Here is a 22,644-nt window from a genome sequence, read left to right as displayed (position 1 = left end):
TATTTGGATTCTATAAAGATATCAATCGTGTTTTTAGAGGCTTCATGCACATCAAATTATATTAAAGAGAAACGATTTTCCCAATATGATTATAAAATATGGAGATCAAAATTTTAAAATAGATATAAAAAAATTTATCATGGATGTTATCGGTATTACATCCTAGTTTTCCAATAGTGACTCAATTAGAAGCTGGGTTAACAAGGAAGGCGAAACAATTAAAAGCTGTGTTAGGAAAGGGCAGCTTATTTGAATTGTTGTTTTACCGGAATCTGAAAAAGGTAGCAGTTATACGCAAGACAATATGGTATTTGACCATATGAACAGTGATAGGATGGAAGCAAGAATAAATGGATATGAATATCCACAATCGTGATTTTAATTGTCATATCAGTGATACTAATGAAGATTATTCTAACGCTTATCAACGGTTTTTACACTTAGAATATAAACACAGAAATGTTGATAGTGGAATAATTGTAAGTTACAATGATTTTAAAACAGTATATCCTTTATTTGATTTGATGTTTCAAAGCATGAATCAAATATTTATCGAAGTAGGTCAACTACTGATATAGAAACTAAATTTTTATTAGATCAAAAACCTACTAATCCATCATAACGTTTACTGCATTATATTTTCCGAAATAAAAGCAATTATGGTAGTTATTGATGGTAAATTATATGATAATATATAAATTATTTTCGATTTGAAAATTTATTTAATAAAATTATTTACTAATAAATGGAGATTTTTAAGCAAAATGAAAACTGAAAAATAAATATAATCGAACTATTAGGAAAGAAGATTTAGACTTGGAATGGAATACATGATTAAAACAAAGAAATGTGCTACAACTAAATATGTAAAGAGAATCATTATCATTATTGATTTTAAAAGTGAAATGATCGATCTATTTGCACCCAAGCGTTTTGATTCTGAAGCAGCTGATCTTGAAAAGAAATTTAAAAATTAGGTAAAGGTAGGATTTTAAAGGTTTTATTTAATTTAGGGATGGATTTTAGGGATGGAAAATGTTCAAAATGTGCAATATTTGATGCTAAAATTTGTAAAATGAACTAAAAATGACGTAAATTGAATAGATGAGATAGGTAGGCCATAACCGGTAATTACTATACTACTAATTACTCTGTCTAGAGAAAAAATTTCCCTATTTTTTCTAAATTTCTTTTTTGTTATGAAAAGGCAGTGCAATCTTCGTCACTATTTACCAGAGCCCCATAGAAAAGCATTAAGTAAAGCAGTGAAAGGCGGGCTTAAGGCCCATTTACATATCACATTGAGATTTTGCTAATACCGATATTTATTTATTTCTAAATTAAGCATCTCAGATTTTACATAGAATTTTTTAGTTGGCTGATAAGTTTTATGAAAAATTCTGATTGGCTCAAATTACTGCTTGGTAATTCCCGGCGTTAGTAAAGCTTCATTTTGAATGAGCCTTTATTTACATGCAGTATATAAATTGTGTATGCTAAGCCTGATATTTGTTTAAAGTGAGATTATAGACATCTGAATCCAAATATAGACTACTGATCTGTGTTATTAGTTGCGCCAGTGGGATTATATGCGTTGGAGCCGCATGACCAAAAAATAAAACTAAGAAAATTAGCTGCCAACAAAATAAACGAGAATCTCGTCATTTATTTTTCTTCTAAATATAGTAAATATTGAAATTTTTCTCGGTTCTGTAGAATGTACCTTGGGGCATAATTAATACCCTCGATCTTTTCATAGCTTCTCATTAAAGGTTTTGTCCCATCGAACCATTCTCCTGTTTTTATCAGATTAATTATGTAATTTAAGTCTGTTTTGTTTGGGAAATCACCCCATCTAGGTTTGTCATCCTTATGTGCAGCTAACATCTTCTGACGTATACTTTCTGTCCTAAGACACCATGAACAATGAAAACCAGCTGGGTGCTTTATGGTTCCTGTTGGAGCAAAAAAATTTAATTAGACAAAACATTCAAACAAACTTCAGGCACTAGTGTAAGAACCTCTATTTTCATACATGCTACTCCTAGTAGTACTGACAACTGACAACATCACCTAGTCGCCTGAGGCCAACAGCTACTCAAGCTCCTCTTTTATCCCAGTCTTTTCAAAGTCCTCCTCTTTAAACCCTTCCAAGAAGTTCCAATCACCCTTAAATCCTTCTTGTGAGCTCTTCTCACCTTATTCAGAGGACCACCTGCTTTTTGTTCAGCCTCAGACGGATAGCCAAATAGCATAATCTTTGGCAATCTTTCATCTGTAAAACTTGGCCAAGCCATCTCAACTTTTCTTTCATTATAACCCTAGAAATTGTTATCGAACCCCATTTTTCGTAGAGCTTATTGTTAGATATGCGGCCAGTCAAACGAATATTAAAGACTATCCTAAAAATTTTCCTGACATGAACGTCTCTAACCAAGATACTTCTTCGCCTAAAATAATTTTCATGATTTAATTGATTTTTTGCTAAGAGCAAAAGGGTATTTGTCGATTTGAACAATCCTTGAATATGAACAGCCTAAGATATCTGAAAATCAGTCAAGAGTTAAAGAGGTTCGGTTATTGTGTGATAAAGAATTTCTGTTTTGAATGTTTTCAATACATTTATATGGAATATTCAAATAAAACTTGATAAATAATAAATTGTAATTTGTTGTTATTTTTTTATACATTTTTCCTTTGTGCTCTCTTTTCCTGTTGCTTCTGCTTCTTTTTGCCCCCTTCTCCTCCTTCTTTCTACTCTTTTATTTGAATTGCATACCCATGCAAGTACTTTGCTTCGATTGTTTTCCCCTTTTTCTTCACTAGTCACATCTCTATATGAAAAATAAACAAAAGCCAATTTACATGAAATCCGCAGTGGAATAATACGGACACTAAATACAAAAATAACCCTAAATAATACTATCCATCGTCTGAGAAAAATATTCCAGATTCTTACACTTCTTTATTTATCTAAAGGCTCGTTGAAAGTTAGAAAACTCAGGCATGTTAATGGACTTTTTGAGACATCAGGCTTAACTCCCCCTCCTCCTGTTTAAAAATTGACACAGGGGTCCTGTTTCATGATAGCTGATGCGTAGTTATACATACTTGTACCTAATTTATGTAATACCAAGTGAATCAACTTAATTAAATGAAGCTTTAAAAGAAATATCTGTATTAACCCTTTATTTTGTAGGATTGCTTGATCCTTTAGGAATGAGTGCACCGCCACCTGACATTACTGCATCTGAAGCTGGGTAGCTTAATATTTATGTCGTCAATAATTTGAAATTGATTGGTTATCTCAGAATTTTCAAGTTCTACACCACTCAATTTTTTGCCATAAAATGGGAGAAAATGCCACTTTCCCGTGCCACAGTCTCTTTGGCTACTTAAAAGGGCTCTAGAACTTTTAATTTATGTTTGAATGAGCCCTCTCCAGTTTCCCGGAACCATTGATTCGATAAGATCACCCCTGGAAAAAAAAACACTCTTCTCGGAGAAAATCCTAAATTCTACATTTTTGTAGATAGGAGCTCGACACCTCTACAATACAGCTCTCTTAAATAGCAAACCTGATGGTATGATGATCATCAAGTTCGCCTGCCATTTTAGGAATTTTTTCCCCCTTTTTCGAAAATAAGTCAAAATTTTCTCAGACTAGTAGCTATTGATAAGTAACTTTAGACATAACGAATTTTATATATTTGAAGTCAGTATAAAAAGCCGATTCTTTTGATGTATTAAATAAGAAAAAAAGTTTTTTCAACTGAAAGCAAGGAACTACATGTGAATTTAAAACAAACAGAAATCATTCCGTATATGAAGAGGCTTGCCTCCTCCTCAACACCTCACTCTTTGCGCTAAGGTTTTTTAGTACTTTCAAAGAAGCTTTTTATTGTTCTACAACACTTGTGTTTCAGGAGTCGTTCTTATAGAATTGGGACAAAATTCAAACCTTAGCGTAAAGAGCAAGGTGTTGAGGAGAAGGCAACTCTCTTCATTCATTTTAAGTTTTAATGTTACTCCTTATTTTCGGTTGAAAAAACGTGTTTTTTTTATTTAATTTCTGATCGTTTTTAAATAATACTAGAAAGAATGAACCCATCTCCATGTAAAAATAACCTCCCCATAAAAATATCCTCTAGACAACCCAATCCCATGAAAGTTTACCCAGGACAATTACCCTTAACAGCTCCACGCGTAAAATGGAGTCGGAAAAGAGAAAACAAGACATATTAAAAGGATTTTCTATAGGAATTCATGCAAGTTCTCTCAGTGTCTAATTTTCCCTGACAGGTTCACCTCCCGAAAACTCCCCTCCCTAACGAAAATTCATCCGTGGGAAAACCCCTAGCAGAAAATTCGCCGCTCCCCTACCCGAAAATGTATACATTCATTCTAATAACAAGTACTATGCGTAAACAATGGGCAAATTTTATAACTTAAGACCTTTCCACTGGGGCTGTGGGGGGGGGCGTATGCTATATCCAAAGATATAACTAGTAGGCGTTTCAAATATGATGAACAAAATGGCTATCTCAAAATTTTGGTCGAAAAATCTTGGTGGAAAAGGGGCCGGGTTACCCTCCAATCTTTTTGGTCCCTTAAAAAGGGTTCTAGAACTATCAATTTCCGTTTTAATTAGTCCTCTCCCGATATTCTAAGACCACTGGGTCGATGATCACCCCTGGAAAAAAAAAAAAATAAAGACGCATCTGTGATCTTTTTTCTAGCAAAAAATATCTCTCTTCTGGTTCTTTGATACGCTGAATTTAATGGTGTGATTTTCATTAACGATCCATCACTTTAGGGGGCGATTCTTCCTTTTTTTTAGAATCAGGCATTTTTTTAGAATTCGTTGCCACGAACTGTTTGATCAATTATTATCAAAACTTTCTTTTCAGAGTTTTTGCTGCTGTTAGCTCCTGTGGCCTTACACACAGTCCATTAGCACGAAGTTTTTGATAGTTATTACTTAAAAAAATGACGTTTGAAGTAGTCAATGTTCTAACGATCTTTAAGCATTAGGACAATGGTTTTTTAAGTTGATAGATTGATTGAAACTCATTTTATTTATGAAAATGGACTAGAAGTAAAAAATTGAAAATATTCGTAGTCTTGGGAATGTCATTTTTCTTGAGATTTTCTGATAATTGTTTCAAAAAGCCGTTTAACTGTTTGAAAGTTTGAAAGATTGAAATTAAGAGCTTGAAAAAAAATCTGGCGCTATTTTTGAATGTAACATGCAATTTTGCGAGCTTGATTCACCTAGTACAACGACTTTTTAAGTTAACAAGAACCACTCTGCTAGATATATATATATATATATATATATATATATATATATATATATATATATATATATATATATATATGTATATATGTATATATGTATATATATATATATATATATATATATATATATATATATATATATATACTAGCTGTTGGGGTGGCGCTTCGCGCCACCCCAACACCTAGTTGGTGGGGGCGCTTCGCGCCCCCCCCAAGCCCCCCCGCGCGCGTAAGTCGTTACGCGCCATAATAGTTACGCGCCATTGTAGTTGTGTCCCTATGTCCCACCTGTGAATATAGATATATATATATATATATGGTTTTAACTACGTAAAACTTGCGAATATACAACATTCTTTGCTGTCCCATTGTCTTTGCATATAAATAGATTGTCAGGTTATCCCCCTGTTTCCCCCGGTGTCCCCGTTGTAGTTGTGTCCCTGTGTCCCGGTCGTCATTTATATTCCCTGTGTCCCGGGTCCCGGTCATCATTTGTATCCCGGTGTCCCGGTCTGTATATACATTCGTTTTTTAGTTTTGTTTTTCTCCTTTATTTTTTTCCTTTTTTTTTCTTTTTTAGCTTATTTAGATTTTTAGATTTTTTAGTTTTTTTTATTAGTTTTTAGTTTTTATTTCTTTTTAGTTTTTTTGTCCCGGTCGTCATTTATATCCCCCTGTTTCCCCCGGTGTCCCCGTTGTAGTTGTGTCCCTGTGTCCCGGTCGTTATTTATATTCCCTGTGTCCCGGTCGTCATTTGTATCCCGGTGTACCGGTCTGTATATACATTCGTTTTTTAGTTTTGTTTTTCTCCTTTATTTTTTTCCTTTTTTTTTCTTTTTTAGTTTATTTAGATTTTTAGATTTTTTAGTTTTTTTATTAGTTTTTAGTTTTTTTTTCTTTTTAGTTTTTTTGTAGTTTTTACCTTCTTTTTAGTTTTGTTAATTTTTTTTTTTACTTGTGTCCTGGTCGTCATTTATACTCCCTGTGTCCCGGTGCTTTGTTGATTGCTAATCGAACATTCCTTTTGTCCTGGTCGCTTTCTCTTTGAGTGTCGTCATTTATTTTTTTCTTTTTTAGTTCTTTTAGTTTTTACCTTTTTTAGTTTTTTTTTAGTTTTTAGTTTTTTTAGTTTTTTACCTTTTTTTAGTTTTTTTAGTTTTTTAGCTTTTTTATTTTTTTTATTAGTTTTTAGTTTTTTTGTAGTTTTTGCCTTTTTTTTTAGTTTTTTGTCCTGGTCGCTTTCTCTTTGAGTGTCGTCATTTATTAGTTTTTTCCTTTTTTTTTTAGTTTTTTATTGGTTTTTACCTTTATTTTAGCTTATTTTTCAGTTTTTTCCTTTTTTTTAGTTTTTTTTTATTTTTTATTTTTTTTAGTTTTTTACCTTTTTTTAGTTTTTTTAGTTTTTTTAGTTTTTTAGCTTTTTTACTTTTTTTATTAGTTTTTAGTTTTTTTTTGTAGTTTTTGCCTTTTTTTAGTTTTTTCAGTTTTTTTTTTAGTTTTTTATTGGTTTTTACCTTTATAGTTTTTTTAGTTTTTTAGCTTTTTTATTTTTTTTATTAGTTTTTAGTTTTTTTTGTAGTTTTTGCCTTTTTTTAGTTTTTTCAGTTTTGACGTCACCTAATCCAGTTTTTTCAGGTGACGTCACCTGACACATCCATCCACACATCCATCCACACATCCACAGACAGACAACTTATTTTTATATATATAGATATATATATATATATATATATATATATATATATATATATATATATATATCATGAAAAGAGAAATCACCAATGCAACAGCACAAACACAAAAAAAAAAAAAAAGGAAGACTGTTTTCTTAAATTAGTGATTAATAAAAATTAAAACTAATAATGTTTTTAAAAACTTTTTAAAACAGCCCTAGCATCCTTACTTCAAGAAAGTTCAACCAGGACTCAATTGAAGTCCTGGTTGCAATTTAAACTAAGAAAGTATGAATTGGAGGCCATGGATAAAAGTGCCGAGGATCTGGAAGATACAGCTAGACGGCATAACAGTACAATATTGTACTGGGAAGTCAGAAAATTGAGAGGGAATAGTTAAGCCGGACTTGTCCCAGTTAAAGATAAGAACAGGGCCACAATTAGTGATAAGGAAATATATATATATATATATATATATATATATATATATATATATATATATATATATATATATATATATATATATATATATATATATATATATACATATATATATATATATATATATATATATATATATATATATATATATATATATATATATATTTATATATAATTATAATCAATCAACCAATGTATATTTTTCGGTGAGCAATAGCTTTTCGGATCTTTAAAATTTTCAAACCGAAAAACTGAAAACAAAATCCGATGCATCATTTACGACAAAACCGAAATTTTGAGATACAAATCAATTTGTATATAATTTTTGTTATTTAAGGAATATATTATGTTAACATAGCTTCAAATAATATGAATTATTGTTCTCCAATCTTAAGTTGACGACCCTGAAGGGGGGGGGGGCTGGAAATCGTGCTTCTGCATATTAAACAATTATGTTTGAAAGAGTGTTTCATTTTTACCCAATAGGTTTCGAATAAATGTAAATATAGATACTTGATGTAGAAAAATAAAACTAGGGAAAATCAATTTGAATTTATCAAACAATAACAAATAAAGGAATTGGGCTTTACTGATAAACCATTATTATGCTCAAATTATTAATTATTACAACTTTGTCATGAAGGGAGCAGCTTTTTTTTAAATTTTTAGGGGTCACGATGACGAAAAGGCTATCTTTGTTTGAAATAGTTTTAAAAATCAATGCTTGTCATGCAAAACCATTTTTTTGCCTTCTGGGTGACAGTAAACAATACAATGAGCTGAAGCAATTCAAAATTGTTGGAAAATTTTACAACAAAAAGGAATACCTATATTCCACCAGCCAACGGGTTCCCCGACTTTCTTTCTATATTGGCTGATTGCCTTTAAAATCTGTGGCATTTCAGAAGGACTATTTCTAATATAACGCATCATGAAAATGTCCCCATTAAAAACATCATTCAACATTTTCACTGTAGTTACACTACCCATGGATGTTAACTCAGGTTGATTACTAGAGACAACGTCTTGTTTCTTCCTCCAGAAGAATCCAAATATTGACAATTTCATACCTAATTTCACTGGTGTAGGATACCCTTTATACAGCTTCAGAAAAAGTAGAACTTCACGCGTTGGGATTTCATCAGCATCATTAAGTATAACAAGATCATCGTCTCTTTTGTTCATTATATACGGGATACTTTTATGCCCCATATAGACACGAAAGTACCTATTAATTATCCAACCACTGTCAGTACTCGGCATTTTATCCAGTAAAATATGCATAATTTTCTTTGAATGCCTTTCTATAACGCGATTACTGTTTAAAGCTTCTTTGAGTAATAAGCGCTTAGGATCACCATATGCTGTAAAATTTGACTCACATATCACAAAAATATCCACAACATCTTCAAGATCGCAGAGTCTTGACTCTAAAAGATCGGTTTCATGATTGAAATTTAAGGCATTAATAATTCTCCTTGGCCTTATTCTTCTCGTTAAATTTATAGGCTTATAAAAGTTGTTTATTGTATCGAAAACAGAGGAGGGAATGCCACAATCATTTCCTTTGTAGTCATTTTTACAGACACAGTTCACATTACTTTCGTTAAGTTTTGTTCCTTCGATAAAACAAGTCAGATTTCCTATTGCAGTGAAGTATTGTCGCTCATCGTCAACTAACCTGAATAATATTGCAATATCCTTCTTATCACTGTCATAAAAATTTGTGTAGCCATAAGCAGTAGCAAAAACTTCTGTAATTGAAATTGCTAAAACAACCTGAAACAAGATAAAATCTTTTAGTGTCTGGACGGTGCTACTAGTAGCCTAGACCTAGAAGCCGGCTAGATTTTTATCCAGACGCATTTATTACGTGTATGTATCCCTCCATGGCCATATTCTGTATTTTTTCCGGGGGGAGGTAGGAGTACAAAAACATTTAAGTGATTATCAAGGTTGCTCTGAGTAAAAAAGAAATTAATGCATTTTTGTTACTCTTGAATCAGCTGAATGGAAATTTGGAGAGGTAGGGGTATCAAACCGGGACTTCCCTGGATACGACTATACCACACTGGTAGCTGAATATTTTTGCTTAAAGTTTAGTAATAGTTTCCTATACACAGTTTCACCAAGCTTTTTGTAATAGAAGAACCCCCCAGACACCCCAAAAAATATTATGGACTTTTTTAAAGCTACACTCAAGATGCGTTCCTAATTTTTACGGTATAATATTAAATGAAATTAAATAAAAAAAGAAGTTTTTTTAACTGCAAGTAAGCAGGGACATTAAAACTTAAAACGAACACAGATTATTCCGAATATGAAAGGGGTTGTCTCCTCCTCAACGTCCCGCTCTTTACGCTAAAGTTTGACTCTTTGTCACAACTCTACTTTTTAAAACAATTATAAGACTTTAGCGCAAAGAGCGAGGCGTTGAGGAGGGTACAATCTTTTTCATATTCGGAATAATTTATGTTCGTTTTAAGTTTTAATGTCGCTCTTTACTTGCAGTTAAAAAACTTGTTTTTTCTTTATTTGATTTCTGAAGGTTTTTGAATTAATGCATGTTTTGATTTGGCTCACCGCACATGAATAAATAAAACGAAATTTGCATATTAATTTTTTTTTGCTAAATGATTTTCTCCTTGTTTTGACCGGACGATTTTGATACACAAAGGGATGGGGAGAAGACCTAGTTGCCCTTCAATTTTTGGTTACTTAAAAATGCAACTAGATTTCTTCCTCTTATTAGAGCCTTCTGTGACTTCCTTTCTAAGCCCTTGTCTTTCTTGTTTAACAAGACTACTTAGTCTAGGTGAATTTCAAAAATTCGGAAACAGGGTTTCATAATCACTTTAAAAAAACGGAAAACCTGGTTCTGAAGGCGGTCCTCCTATTACCCTTACTCCTATTTTCTCGAAGCTTTATGAAGGACTCCTTGTAGATTGGCTAAACAAAAAAGTCCTACCTCTTACTGACCTGAGGTAATTCGGGGGCCTAAAATCCACTTTTATTTCCTACTAACTCGTTTTTCTTACTGACCACATCAAGAAAATTCCCGAAAAGCCTGATTCCTTGCTAACTTTAATTTCCATTGATCTTCATAAAGCATTTGACCAAGTTATCCACAATATTTTCATTGTGAAACTTATCATCGAGGTCATTATTGATCCCTTACTGGTAAAATTGGTTGCCTCCTTTTTAATAAATATATCGGAGGTTGTCAAACACCAGAATCATTATTCAAATCCTCTCTCTGTCCACAATTGTATATCCCAAGGTACTCTCCTAGGTCCCCTCCTTTTTTCAGTCATGATTTGCAGCACCGCGAAGAAATTTTCTGACCGACGGAAAATTTGTTGATGACCAAACGGTTGCTGAAAATTGCTTCAGAAATTTAATAAGTGACCCTATGAGTATCCTTAATGAAATTGGAGATAAGACCTTGGACTTAGCTATGACGGTAAGCCCCATAAGTCCATGATAATGGAGATTTCTTTCCTCAAATCCTCGTCCTGTTTTCTTAATCCGATCCCTCTTAGAATTTCTGTTAATTTTTAAAGTGGGATATCCACGTTAAAGACATCGTCCATAGATCTAATATGTCTATTCCCCTCCTTAAATCCTAAATAAATTTAGCATCCCCCCTTATCACTCCTTTAGGATTTACACGTCTTTTGTCCGCCATCACCTCGGATATGTTTGTCCCGTTTTGTATCCTGGTTTCTTTCGCGAAGAATCGGAAAAAATTGAACCAATCCAAAAAAGAGCCTTGTAAATAATTTTCAAAGAAGGCAAAGTGACATACCTTCTGCTCCCAAGAAACCCTTAAAGCGAAGGAGGGTTTCGTTGTGCTTCCGTTTGCAAAAAAAAATGTAATAACAGCCCTCGGATGGCGAGTATTCTCCCTAAACGTCAGTCCCCATACAGACCACGGCCGCCTCGAGCTGTTTCTGAGCTCACCACTAGTTTGTCCCCTATTTGCTGCGTTACTTCCAGATATGAAAAAACTTATGTCCCCTTCATCACAGAAAAATGAATAGAACATCCCACTAATTACTTCCATTTTTCTCTCTTTATTTATAGGCTGATGGTGCTGCCCAGATTGTTGCACTTAATTGCTTGTTTCCCCCTCCCTCTGTTTTTTAGTTCCCCTTTTTATTCTTTTATATTTTATATTTTGCTCTCTTTTTTGTGTTTATTCACTTATTTTTGTCCCTGTTTTTTTGACCGGTTTTTATCTCTTTAGCTCTTTTATTGACTTTATACACTTAAATTATTGACACTTTTTTACTGTCCCTTTTACTTTGTTTTTATAACTATATATAGTTTTTTGTTTTTATTCACTTATTTCCCCCCCCATCCACTGTTTTAATGCCCCTTTTAATTCTTTTTCTGACTTGTATTTGTTCAAAGTTTAGTTGAACCAGTTATAATCTTTTCAACTTTTTAATTGACTAATTACAGTCTAATTATTTTAGTATTTAGTTCTAATTATTATACTATTTAGAACTCTGTCAGTTAACACTAAGAACTGAATTTTGTTATTCTTTAGCAACAACAAAAGGTTTGCCATGATGACATGTCATTTTCGACCCGTTTAATAGCAAGATTTCTAATATAAAAATGGCCTTCGTTTGTCCTAATTTTGATTGATATTTTGCTACTCTTGGTCCAAGGCAAATGAGCCATGGAATAGACTATTACAAAAGTTTTTCTTCAATGTCGGGCTGTGGTGTTGGCAGTTGGTTTGCTAAGCTGTAATGCTCTGCACTACCCTTTGCTAAAAGTATATTGTACCGGATGCAAAATTCCAATTTTTACCGGAAAAAATTCCAAGTTTTACTGATGGAATATCAAATGAAAATTGTGTATTGCATAATTTGTTTCGACAAATCAGCGCCTATATAAATAGAACATTGGTGATCACTAGCAGCAGTCGCTCAAACTATACTAGCTACATGCAGTTCAAGATAAGGGGCTGAGGGGTTCAGCCAATGGATAGGAATATAAGACAGACACTGACACCTTAGATGCACTCAAAGAAGCGGTAACTAGTGAATTACATTTAGCTGGGAAAATAAAGGGACGAGATGTTTAATAAATTCCAATGGCTACCAATGAATATCAGGATGGACATAAAATTAACGCTGGGTCCTTCCAATTCATTTTACGAAAGGAACATCTTACATCACCCGATGCAACAGTCTCTCTCATCTAGGCAATATCTCATGTACGAAAACAACAGGTTATGAGTTCTGTTGCTTTGGCAGCGGAAAAACTGAGAGCTGGTGGAAATAATATCAAACTACTTGTTCCTCATACAATAACCAGTCAGCGTACATATTGCCATGGGCCCACGCACCTTCATCGAATCCTCATTTATCAATGGTGAAACTCCTTCAAAACTGGTATTGCTATTTAAAAAAACGTGCTAGTGCTACAGGATCGTTGACAAGTTGCCCAAACACATTTGAAATGTTTGGGCTTTCACCTCTTGTGTGCAAAGTAAATAGAATTCCACTCTATAATTTATCCTAAGATAAATCCTATAGGACACTGTATGAGTTGACAATGCAATCCCTAGATCAAGATTCACTGCTATTTGAAAATGGAATAACCGATATGATGTTTGCTAAAACTCATGGTATCATTGTATTGTACTTATCTGGCAGTCAAGATGTGAATATTGTACGAACGGGGAGTGTACGTTTAGAGTCCATATTTGCCGAGCAATTAGCTGAGAGTTTTGCATTAGTCTCATTAAATCAATTTCAAACTTACTGGGAAATCACTCCCTAAAGCAGTGTTCTACTAGACCTCGCATCTTGAATACAAATCAAATAATCACCGTAATTAATATGGATCGACACATGTCCTAACACAAATCCAATTGTATACCATCGGGTTACTTGAAAAAATCCAAACTGTTAACAATACCATTCGCATTGTTAATAGAAGTCCATCGACAGTAAAGACAGGTCATTGGCTATGCATCCTTCGAATAACAAAGAATATAGAATTTTTTTATGCTCTTGGCCTACCATACTTGTTCTATATTCTGCAAAACAACAACTTTACTGAAATCAGTGGGAAAATTATTATTCTAAACCAGAAGAGAGTGCAGGATTTAACGACTAAAAGCGGTGGTTTTCATGTACTGCTATATTTCGTTTTCCAATGTCGTGGCTATTTTTTTCAATGAATTTCAGAACATTTACGTAAACAATTTTCGCCTGAATGATTTCCTAGTGGAAAATATACTTTTTTACCTTTATAATATTGGTTTCAGTGCCCTATGAATAAAATGTTCTAAAACTGTTTGTAAATTTGTTTATTAATAAAAAATGTATATATATATATATAATGACTTTTTTCTCTTCTTTAGATTTCTTCTTTTACGCATAATTAGCTGTAAAGAACAACTAATGGCGGCAGATCATCTGAAGTCATGGTATATTGATCTTGATGCGCAAAGTCAGGGTCACATTTTTCTACAGTACAATGTAACTTCACTCTTATTGTATCTCTTTGTGAAACCAACGATACCATTTTCATTCATATTGTAAAATTCATCTGTTTCAATTTGCTTATTTGAAGCGATATCACATACAGTGTTTTCAAAGGAAAATCACTTTCTGTAAAAGTCAAATAAAAAATAGTAGGTTTATATACTTCTTGGGCCTGATTGACGATTGACGTCTAAAATGATTGACGATTGATGATAATCATAGTAGTCATTGTCTTCACGACGAAGAATTACAAGCCAAATTCGCTTGTTATTCCAACAGTTAAAGCATAGATTTGATCTTTCTCCCAAAATAATTTAAAACCTCGACGATACCGATCTCTTAGAAATAAACTGAAATCTGTTTTAGAGCTCTTTCCAATCATACCGGGATAGGTGTTCTCTCACTGATCACATTTATCATAGTGACATAGTGACAATTGGAGCATAGGAATTCTCTAGTGTGACAGTAATAAATCTCTACAAGACAGGAATTACAGTCTTTATGGTACTGAATATCCTCTATGCAACTTACACGGATTGCAAAATCTACATTTTTCATCATACTCGTAAACAATTGTACAATTCTCACATGATGAACAGCTGCCCGGTGTATACATGCAGTGGACATGTATAGAACATTTTTTCCAGTGTTGACTCTCTCACAACCATAATGGAACTGACTTACGATCGATAAAGAGAATGTTCTTTTCTGGAGAGAGAGAGAGACAGAGAGAGAGAGGGAGAGAGAGAGAGAGGAGTAATCGAGTAATCCTAACACTCTCACAGCTGACTACAGACTAACTAAGATTCCTTCTACTTCAAAAATATTCGTAGAGGAACGGTAGCCTATTAAAAAAATGTCTAAGAAGAAAAACGATTTAAAACTTTTTCACTTCATAATTAAAACAATATATCACTCATTTTTCACTTGTTGATTCAACTTATTGTCCTCAATACATTCCACTATTACGTTTAAAGGAGCTTGAAGTCTATGCATATGCATTATACTAATTTTTGCTGCAAAACATAACTTCTCCTCCAATTTGAGTTTGATCAATGATATCACATATCTTACATACATATCATCCCATTGAAGACTTAGTTGAGATCCTCTAGTAATTTCTGCTGCTACGTTTCGTAATTTTGTCTTTATATCATTGCTGTTACCGGCTCCACTAACAGCTTTTAATAGTGTAAACAGATCACTCATATTTATAAATTTGTTTTGCCAAATTAAAACTTTTTAATAAAAACTACATTCAGACTGTTCTCTCTTTGAATTCTACTTTCCTTATTTCGGAAAGTAGTTTTTCCTTATTTGGGAAGTTTGTCTTATTTTGGATCTGGTTTCTATGGCTGGTTGCTTGGGCATCATAGATATTTGCAAATGAAATTCTCATGTAAGCGTGCAAATGAGTTGTATCCTTTGCAGTTTTATCTGACATTTAAATAGGACAAGCCTCAGGCATAGAGTCTGTCGTATAGGCAAGCTATAGTGCCCAAATATTAGAGTGTCCTTTGCAATATGGGGCAGATTTAGCACCCAAATAAGGTGCACACCTTATTTGGGTGTGCACCGTTGTCTGTAGCTAAAGACCCTACACTACTTTGGTTCTACGATAGCGGTTGAACATCCTTGCCTGATTCAATTTCAAACAAGATGTAAAATGTCTACCTTTCTGCATCAAAATTTTTATGGATGTGCAAGGCTAGAGAGATAATAGGCTCAACTTATTTCTCCAATCATACAAATTATAGCTTTTTGTATGATAACACTTAAAACAAGAAGTCAAATCCCTAAGCTTCTACTAAGAACCTGGTGAATATGGTTCAGGAGGATATTTATGGGGTCACTAAGCCACTTTGGTTCACCAATCAAGCATATTGAAAATCCTCCCATGATTCCGGCTCAAATGTGGTGCAACATATTTAGCTTTGTGCTCGAAAGTTAGGAAACGGTTAGTTAAAGTCAAACGACCCACTTTATGCCTCTTTTAAGGTAGATTGAAACTCCCTGCATGATGGAAGGGCACTGCAAGAGCCATCGTCCCACTCAGGTTTTCTGATAATAGTGATTAAAATTTAATGTGTGATTCCAGTTCAAACGAGGTGTGATATATCTGCCCATATCCAACAAAATTGGCATAAGATGCCTACCTTTCTGATACAAAGCTATACGAAGCTAATGGGGAGGGGGAGCCCAGGCTTACCTTGTTTTTGTACCAAAAAGGACTTTGCTCGTTTTATGCAGTCCCTATATGACTTTCTCCCGTATGTATACCTCAGCAGTGAATTTTTCAGTCTGTCGATAATCTTATTGACATATTCTTGCACAAAAAACAAAACAAAACTGTGCAGTGCTCTATTGTCCGCTCTTCAGGGATTACTGACCATTATTAAAAGAAAATTTCTTTCTTAGTTCAAAAGATAGTTTTCTCGCCATTTTCCAACTTTTTGTAAGTTTGGGAGGCACATGCAATACCATTCTTCTACATGATTTCCGTAGAAGTAGATGACAACTATTTCAGACCGGTGGGAAATTACTTTTTTTGTATTTCTAATTTCTTCTTTTTATTATTCAAAAAAAATTATTTAGCGATGTGGCCTGGGAACCATCGCATATTTTGTAAACTTTAGGATGTCGATTTGGCTTCAGTTGGAAACTCCTTCCTGCTTAAACGGAGCTCTCCACTCTATTGCTGATACACAGCAAGAAAAAAAAGCTTGGCAAAATAACATTCGAAAATCTTCTTTCATGCAGAATATAAAACTTTATTTCAGCTCAAGGCTCCAGCTCAAGCGAAAACGAATTTTTTGGCTTCAAGCAAGAATTATTCACAACTTTCGAAATGTAATGTCATGTTCTTAAACTAAAATTTACGTTACTATTTTAACATTAGGTTTATAGGTTCGTCAAAGTTTTCTTGAACTTTTTGGGTATACTGTTTATGCTCGTGATCGACAGAAAAATATTGTTTAGTAAATTGTTTGGTAATTGTTTTGGTGAATTTCCTGTTTTTCTTAAAATTCAGAAACTCCCAGCAATACATTTCTGTCAAATACTTACTTTATACTTGAATGCTTACAAAAATCAAGGTTATTCTTGTACAAGCACATAAAGAAAAAGCTATTTTGATGTGGCAGTAAATTTTGAAGGGCGGGGATCCAAGAAAATGCCAACCTTGCCAAGTTGAAAAATGTTACAAAGTAGTTTTGTGAATGAACTTTACAGTTTAACTAAAATTAAAATCGTGCAGATTTGTCAAGGAATCTTACAAAAATAGAAGAAGAAATAGAAGAAAACTTACGATCAGCAATAGCGTGAGAAATAATTTTATTGTTTTTTGAAAGCTAAGACACCTAGGCATATTAATTTTTCTCATTGACAAAGCGCAAAAGACAAACTAAGATAAATTCGGTAAACAGTAACTTTGAACGTAGGACTAAATGAGGAACACTATATCGGTCAAGCCTATTCGTGCGTACTACCTCAAATTATCAATCTGATTGTGATTACAATAAAATACAACTGGAATTCAAACAATGTTAAAATCTGACACCGTGTTTTTAAATATTAGTTTATAAGACTTTTTCCACAAAACAAGCGTATAACTACCACAAATCACTATCAATTTACAAATGAATCTCAAAATGAACAGAAATTACAATGCATAACCGAGTCAGACTCAAAACGAGCAAAAGTAAAAATAAAGAAGGCTTGGATAACCCCCTGCCTTCTCAAGACCAGAACATAATTAGCACTTTACTGAAAAAACAACAGACTGATATTCCTTCCTCAAACTTTTGATCGTTTTTGATTTATGAAAGTAAAAAAAGTGAACATATTTAAAGCGTTTGTTTCAGTAGAGCGCAAATTATGTTCTAGTCTTGAGAAGGTATGGAGGTTAGACCAACATCTATCATCAAGCCCTTTTAGGTTCAACTTAACACACCAAATTTTTCCTAAGATATTGCTGTTACACCTTTTGACAACCTGCATACAGACAATGTGTTGTGATTTACTTGATCTTACCCCATCAAATTCCCTTGAAAATTTCACCTTCATACCCTTATGCATAGTTGTAAAAACAGACACAGTAGAAGTATTAATATTACTAGTAATAGTTTAATTACTTGTAAATCGTTTAATTACTCTAAATTGTTTAATTACTTGGATCTTTTTAATATCCCTAAGCTGACTTAAAATAGAATTTTGAATCAAAATGGAATAGTTGTGGGCATCAAGACATGGCTAATTGTAGAAAAAGCCAAGACAGATAATTCAATTGAGTGAGAAGCAAACATGGCATTAATCCCCCCCCCCTTATCAGGATTGTGTAAAAATGATGTTAGTTCATTTGTTAATAGATATGTATGTCTATTATCCGTCCATGTGTCATTCATAGGGCAGTAGAACCAAGATAGATACTCATAGAGCTAAGATAGTGATAAAACCTATAGTTTTCCAAATATTTGGTTAGGCTGAGTTAAAATGGACTAGTTGTGGGCATCAAGTCATGGCTAATTGTAGAAAAAGCCAAGACAGATAGTCCAATTCATAGTCCAATCCTCTTCAAGTCTACCGCATTTACGGAATACTAAACTACAGCTTTAACTACATTAAGTTCGATCTTTTTTCTAAATAAATCATCCCCTAAAATATCAAATAATTCCTGAAGGTTCCTTCGTGGATCTGCAGCCAAAAATGCAAAATTGCAACCTAACCAAACCTAACAGATCAGATGCAGCCAAAACAACATCATTACAAAGGGATACAATTTCTTAACTCGCCATCGACGCCTCCTTGTCTTCCATAAACGCCCCTGCTGAACCTATAAACAGGCGGAGCGATTCAGTGACAGTGTACAACTTTGTTTAAAAACTTTGTATCCTCTAACTATCGTCAAAACATCCCTACTAGCTCTCACATCTAGCCTAGTAAACATATATATTTGAACCAAAACTAACACAAGTAGGATCGGAAGACCTATCTCCAACAAACTTTCCATTAACAGCAGCCAATAAACGTTGTAAAATTCTCCTTTAATATCCATAAATGTCGTTTATAGCCTACTTTTTCTAGTACCAGCATATTTATCAAGTAGAGCCTGCATATCAGCCTATCCCCCCCCCCAATAAAAACTAAAATAACCCTTTGGAGTAAGCCACTGAAGGAAATAAATTGAAAAGCTCTGTAAAGACAGATGACTATTAATAGCAAAAATTAATTTCAGGTGTATACCTGATTAACGTATCTGGAATCTATGAATCAGATATAATTTAAAAGAGCGAGAGACGTGACTTGTTTCTTTTATCTCCATGTTTGGGCAAATTGCATAAGAATAGAGTAAATAATTTCAGTTATCTTTGGCATTGGATCAAAACAAGTGACCATATTTTTTTACGAGGCCATTGGGAACGTAAGTTTGATTATGAACACCATTAAATTAGGTATAATTTAGAGCACGGTTAATGGCCTATCAACGGCTATCAAAACAAAACATTTAATCAAGCAAACACGGACTGCAAATGTGGAAAAACTCCTTTCTGGGTTCCATTTTTGAACTACTCGCTCACGAAGACCCAACCTAGCTTTGAGCACACTAAATTTCCCTTGGCGAACTTCTGGCTGTAAAAATAATAAAATTTTCTTGGCCCCCTAACATCTTTCAAAGTTCCAAGCCAATCAAACAATTCCTGGTAGCAAGCGGGGGCAAGTCTTGTCGACAGTAACAAAAAGAAAAAAAAAAGAAAGAATTTGTGTATTGGCGTCTTGTGGTTATTCTAAGTATGTAAATTCCTTCAAGTTTAAAAGTTAAATCACCAAAGCCATGATCCTGAGAATATTTTGCTAATTTAAAGAAAAAAGGAAAAATGCCTGCAAAACTGGATCAATCCGGATGAAAACTAAACCATCAAATTTGGCATATCAGGGAGCCCAATTGCATAAGTTTCAAGTACCCTTCTACTGAACATAAAATTTCACTTTTTTTTTTGCGAGAAGGATGGTCATGGACGTGTATTATTTGTTTTTGTTTTTCGGGTTTCCTTACACAAGCAATGATCTCATCAAAACCGATAGCCCTAGAATATCGAGAAAGGGTTCATTTAAACGGAAAGGCAAAAGTTATATTACTTCATAAGTCAAAAAAGAGATTGCGAGGTGTTTTATGCCGTATTTTGGCATAAAACTACACGTTTCAATTCAGCCAAAATTCTCAGACAGCCAATTGATTTAGAATTATCGAAAATGTATAGTAAAATTTGACAATTTTTTATAAATTTGATAAGTTTGATAATTTTCCTTCATTCCAAAGAATATTTCTGGGCAAAATCAGTATGCCTATTTTAGGGTGCAAGCACCCCTCTAATTGCAGAAATATTTAAAATTAACATAAATAATTATATTCATATACTTTCTTGTTGAAAAGGAGAGAGACAGAGGGAGTGATATCATGACTACCAAAAGGAGATTTCTCAGGACGAGCAAGTGGAACCAGGATCTTTGCTTTTACTGAAACTCAAGTTTAAAAAATTTGAATTTCTCTTACTGAACTTTCTCATCTTCCTTTTTTCAACTTTTTTAAGGTTTTCTTGTTTTCCTGGGGGGTATTGCCCTCCTCAGTCCTCTTCTCTTGGCAGTGACCATTGGGGTATACCACAAAAAGATTTTTCGGAATAAATCCCTTAGAAAACATGAAACTGATGAATTCTTGCTTTCTCAGACCCCCCTCCCCTCCTAGAAACACTCGAAGACATATCATTCTTTAAGGATGATTGTAATACTTAAAGCAATTTTATACGAATATTAAAGTTGAATGTGAAAATCAGGTGCTGGAAGAGGCACTGGTAGCCTCCCTCACATCTGATTAAACAGTTTGTACTAACAAACTGCAAGTAAAGAACGACCATTGTCAATGGAAACATAACTCGAAGAAAAAACAAAGTTTTGACTGCAATATCAAAGTTGCTTGTGCTGATTTTAAACTTGCAACATTTATTGACTTTGAGGTTGCTCATCAAAAGCTATTAGCATTTGAAAACTTGCAACATTTTAGAAAAGGGGTTAAAGCCCTCCATTAAAGAGTGCGTGATCTTAACAAAGCTATATAATGGAATTCAGTATGTTTGAGAACCTTGCAGCTACTATCTAATATCATGAAATTCATATTTTTGCCACGGAAGGATGTTCAAGCATGTGCAGTATTTTTGTTTTTTAGGGGGATCTTACCGAACTAGTAGTCTTAGATTACTATAAAGGGGTTCATTCAAAATGAAAACTTAAGAATATAGTGTTCTTTTCAGTAAGAAAAAATACCTTGGTACTGGAAAGTGCCAAGCTGTAGAATTTGAATTAATAAAACAGGCTTGTGGCCCGAACAGTGCCGAAGCATATTCGAGCAGAAATTCTGGGAAGTATTGAAGGCGTTTACGAGCTTGGGAAAATTTACTTGATTTTGAAAAAAGAGCAACCACAAAAGAGCGAGTGATCTTGATGAAAATCACACCATCAAGTTAAGTATATAAAAATACAATGGTCAGAAGGTTTGAAGCCTAGGTCGACAGTGTAGCGTAAAAAGCGGAGTATCGAGAAGGGGGCAGACCCCCTCATATAGGAATAATTTCTGTTCCCTTTATTTTTTTTTATGTTTCTCCTGCTTTCAGAAGAAAAAACTTGTTTTTTATTTAATCCCTTATCGTTTTTCAAATAATCCAAGGAAATCCACCACCTCCTCCATGAAAAATCCCCCACGAAAATTTGTCTATGGAAAGTTCTTGCTTCTTAAAATCCTTCTCTCTAGAAAGTTACACCCGGACATATCCATCCTCGCTGCCAATTCCCCCGGAATTATCTTAATGATGATTCTACCTAAAAAGATACTCCTTAGCACGCTTTTATTTGAAAAAAGACGCTTTTATTTTTTTTAATTGTTATTCATTCTTCAGATCATGGTGGAATCCCCCTTGTAAAAACAATTTTCCCAGCGGAAAGTTTCTCCCGCAGAAAATTTCCCAACGGAGAAATGCTCCTGTTGATTATTCCCCTATGGAGAATTTTCCTCCCATGGAAAATTTCCCCCGGAGCACCTCCACATGTAAAATGGAGTCATTAACGAGAAAGTAAGACAAACAAAGTGAACTCCATAGATGAATTCTGGCAAGTTCCCCCCGTATAAAATTTCTCCTGGTAAATTCGCCCCAGAATAAAAATCCATCCATGGAAAATTCCCCCAGAAGAATGTCTTTATACTTTCAATGAAAAATACTACATGTAAACAATAGACAAATTTCGTAACTTAAGGCCCCTCTTCTAGGGTCTTTGGAGTTTCTTAAGGCCCCTCTTCTAGGGTCTTTGGAGTTTCATGTCATCCCCAAAGGCATAGTTATTGAACCTTTTAACTATACTGAACAAAACGGCTATCCAAAAATTTTGATTGGACGACTTAGGGGAAAAAGTGCGTGGGAGGAGGGCTTATTGCTCTCCAATTTTTTCCGTTACTTAAAACGGGCACTAGAACTTCTACTTTCAGTTCAGATGAACCATTTCCTAATATTCTCGAACCTTGGTTCAACGCAGTCACACATGGAAGAGCAAAGAAGAAAAATAGCCTAAAAACTCATCCATTATCTATCTTCTGGTAAAAAATACAACATTTCACATTTTTGCCGATGGGAGCTCGAAACCTCTACAACAGGGTTTACTGATACGTTAAATCT

General features: G+C 33.9%; 2 protein-coding genes across 5 annotated transcripts in view; one reads left to right on the top strand and one right to left on the bottom strand.

The window, feature by feature from the left end:
* Positions 1-348: 348 nt before the first annotated feature.
* LOC136027132 (polyamine deacetylase HDAC10-like) overlaps positions 349-22,644 on the top strand; it is a 30,613-nt gene continuing 8,317 nt past the window's right edge. The window contains exon 1 of one of the 3 annotated variants that reach the window (XM_065704097.1): positions 349-479. The gene's annotated coding sequence lies outside the window, so the exon portion shown is untranslated. Of the gene's footprint in view, positions 480-17,105; positions 17,248-19,241; positions 19,347-22,644 lie in introns of those variants that run through there. The other 2 variants (XM_065704096.1, XM_065704095.1) reach the window with 2 other exon arrangements.
* On the bottom strand, positions 1,647-17,345 carry LOC136027131 (beta-1,4-mannosyl-glycoprotein 4-beta-N-acetylglucosaminyltransferase-like). 2 transcript variants are annotated; one of them, XM_065704092.1, is made up of 3 exons: positions 17,235-17,345; positions 8,243-9,194; positions 1,647-1,955 (listed from the first exon to the last, which is right to left on the bottom strand). In XM_065704092.1, exons 1-3 carry the CDS (start codon positions 17,307-17,309, stop codon positions 1,666-1,668), a joined length of 1,317 nt encoding a protein of 438 aa, XP_065560164.1. In that variant the 5' UTR covers positions 17,310-17,345; the 3' UTR covers positions 1,647-1,665. The 2 variants fall into 2 exon arrangements, with proteins under 2 accessions (XP_065560164.1, XP_065560165.1); XM_065704093.1 differs by having other exon boundaries at positions 8,486-9,194.

The sequence above is a fragment of the Artemia franciscana genome, chromosome 5, assembly GCF_032884065.1.
Source record: "Artemia franciscana chromosome 5, ASM3288406v1, whole genome shotgun sequence".
Lineage (NCBI taxonomy): Eukaryota > Metazoa > Arthropoda > Branchiopoda > Anostraca > Artemiidae > Artemia > Artemia franciscana.
Note: the sequence above shows the minus strand (reverse complement) of the source record. Positions and strands in the feature narration are given on the sequence as shown.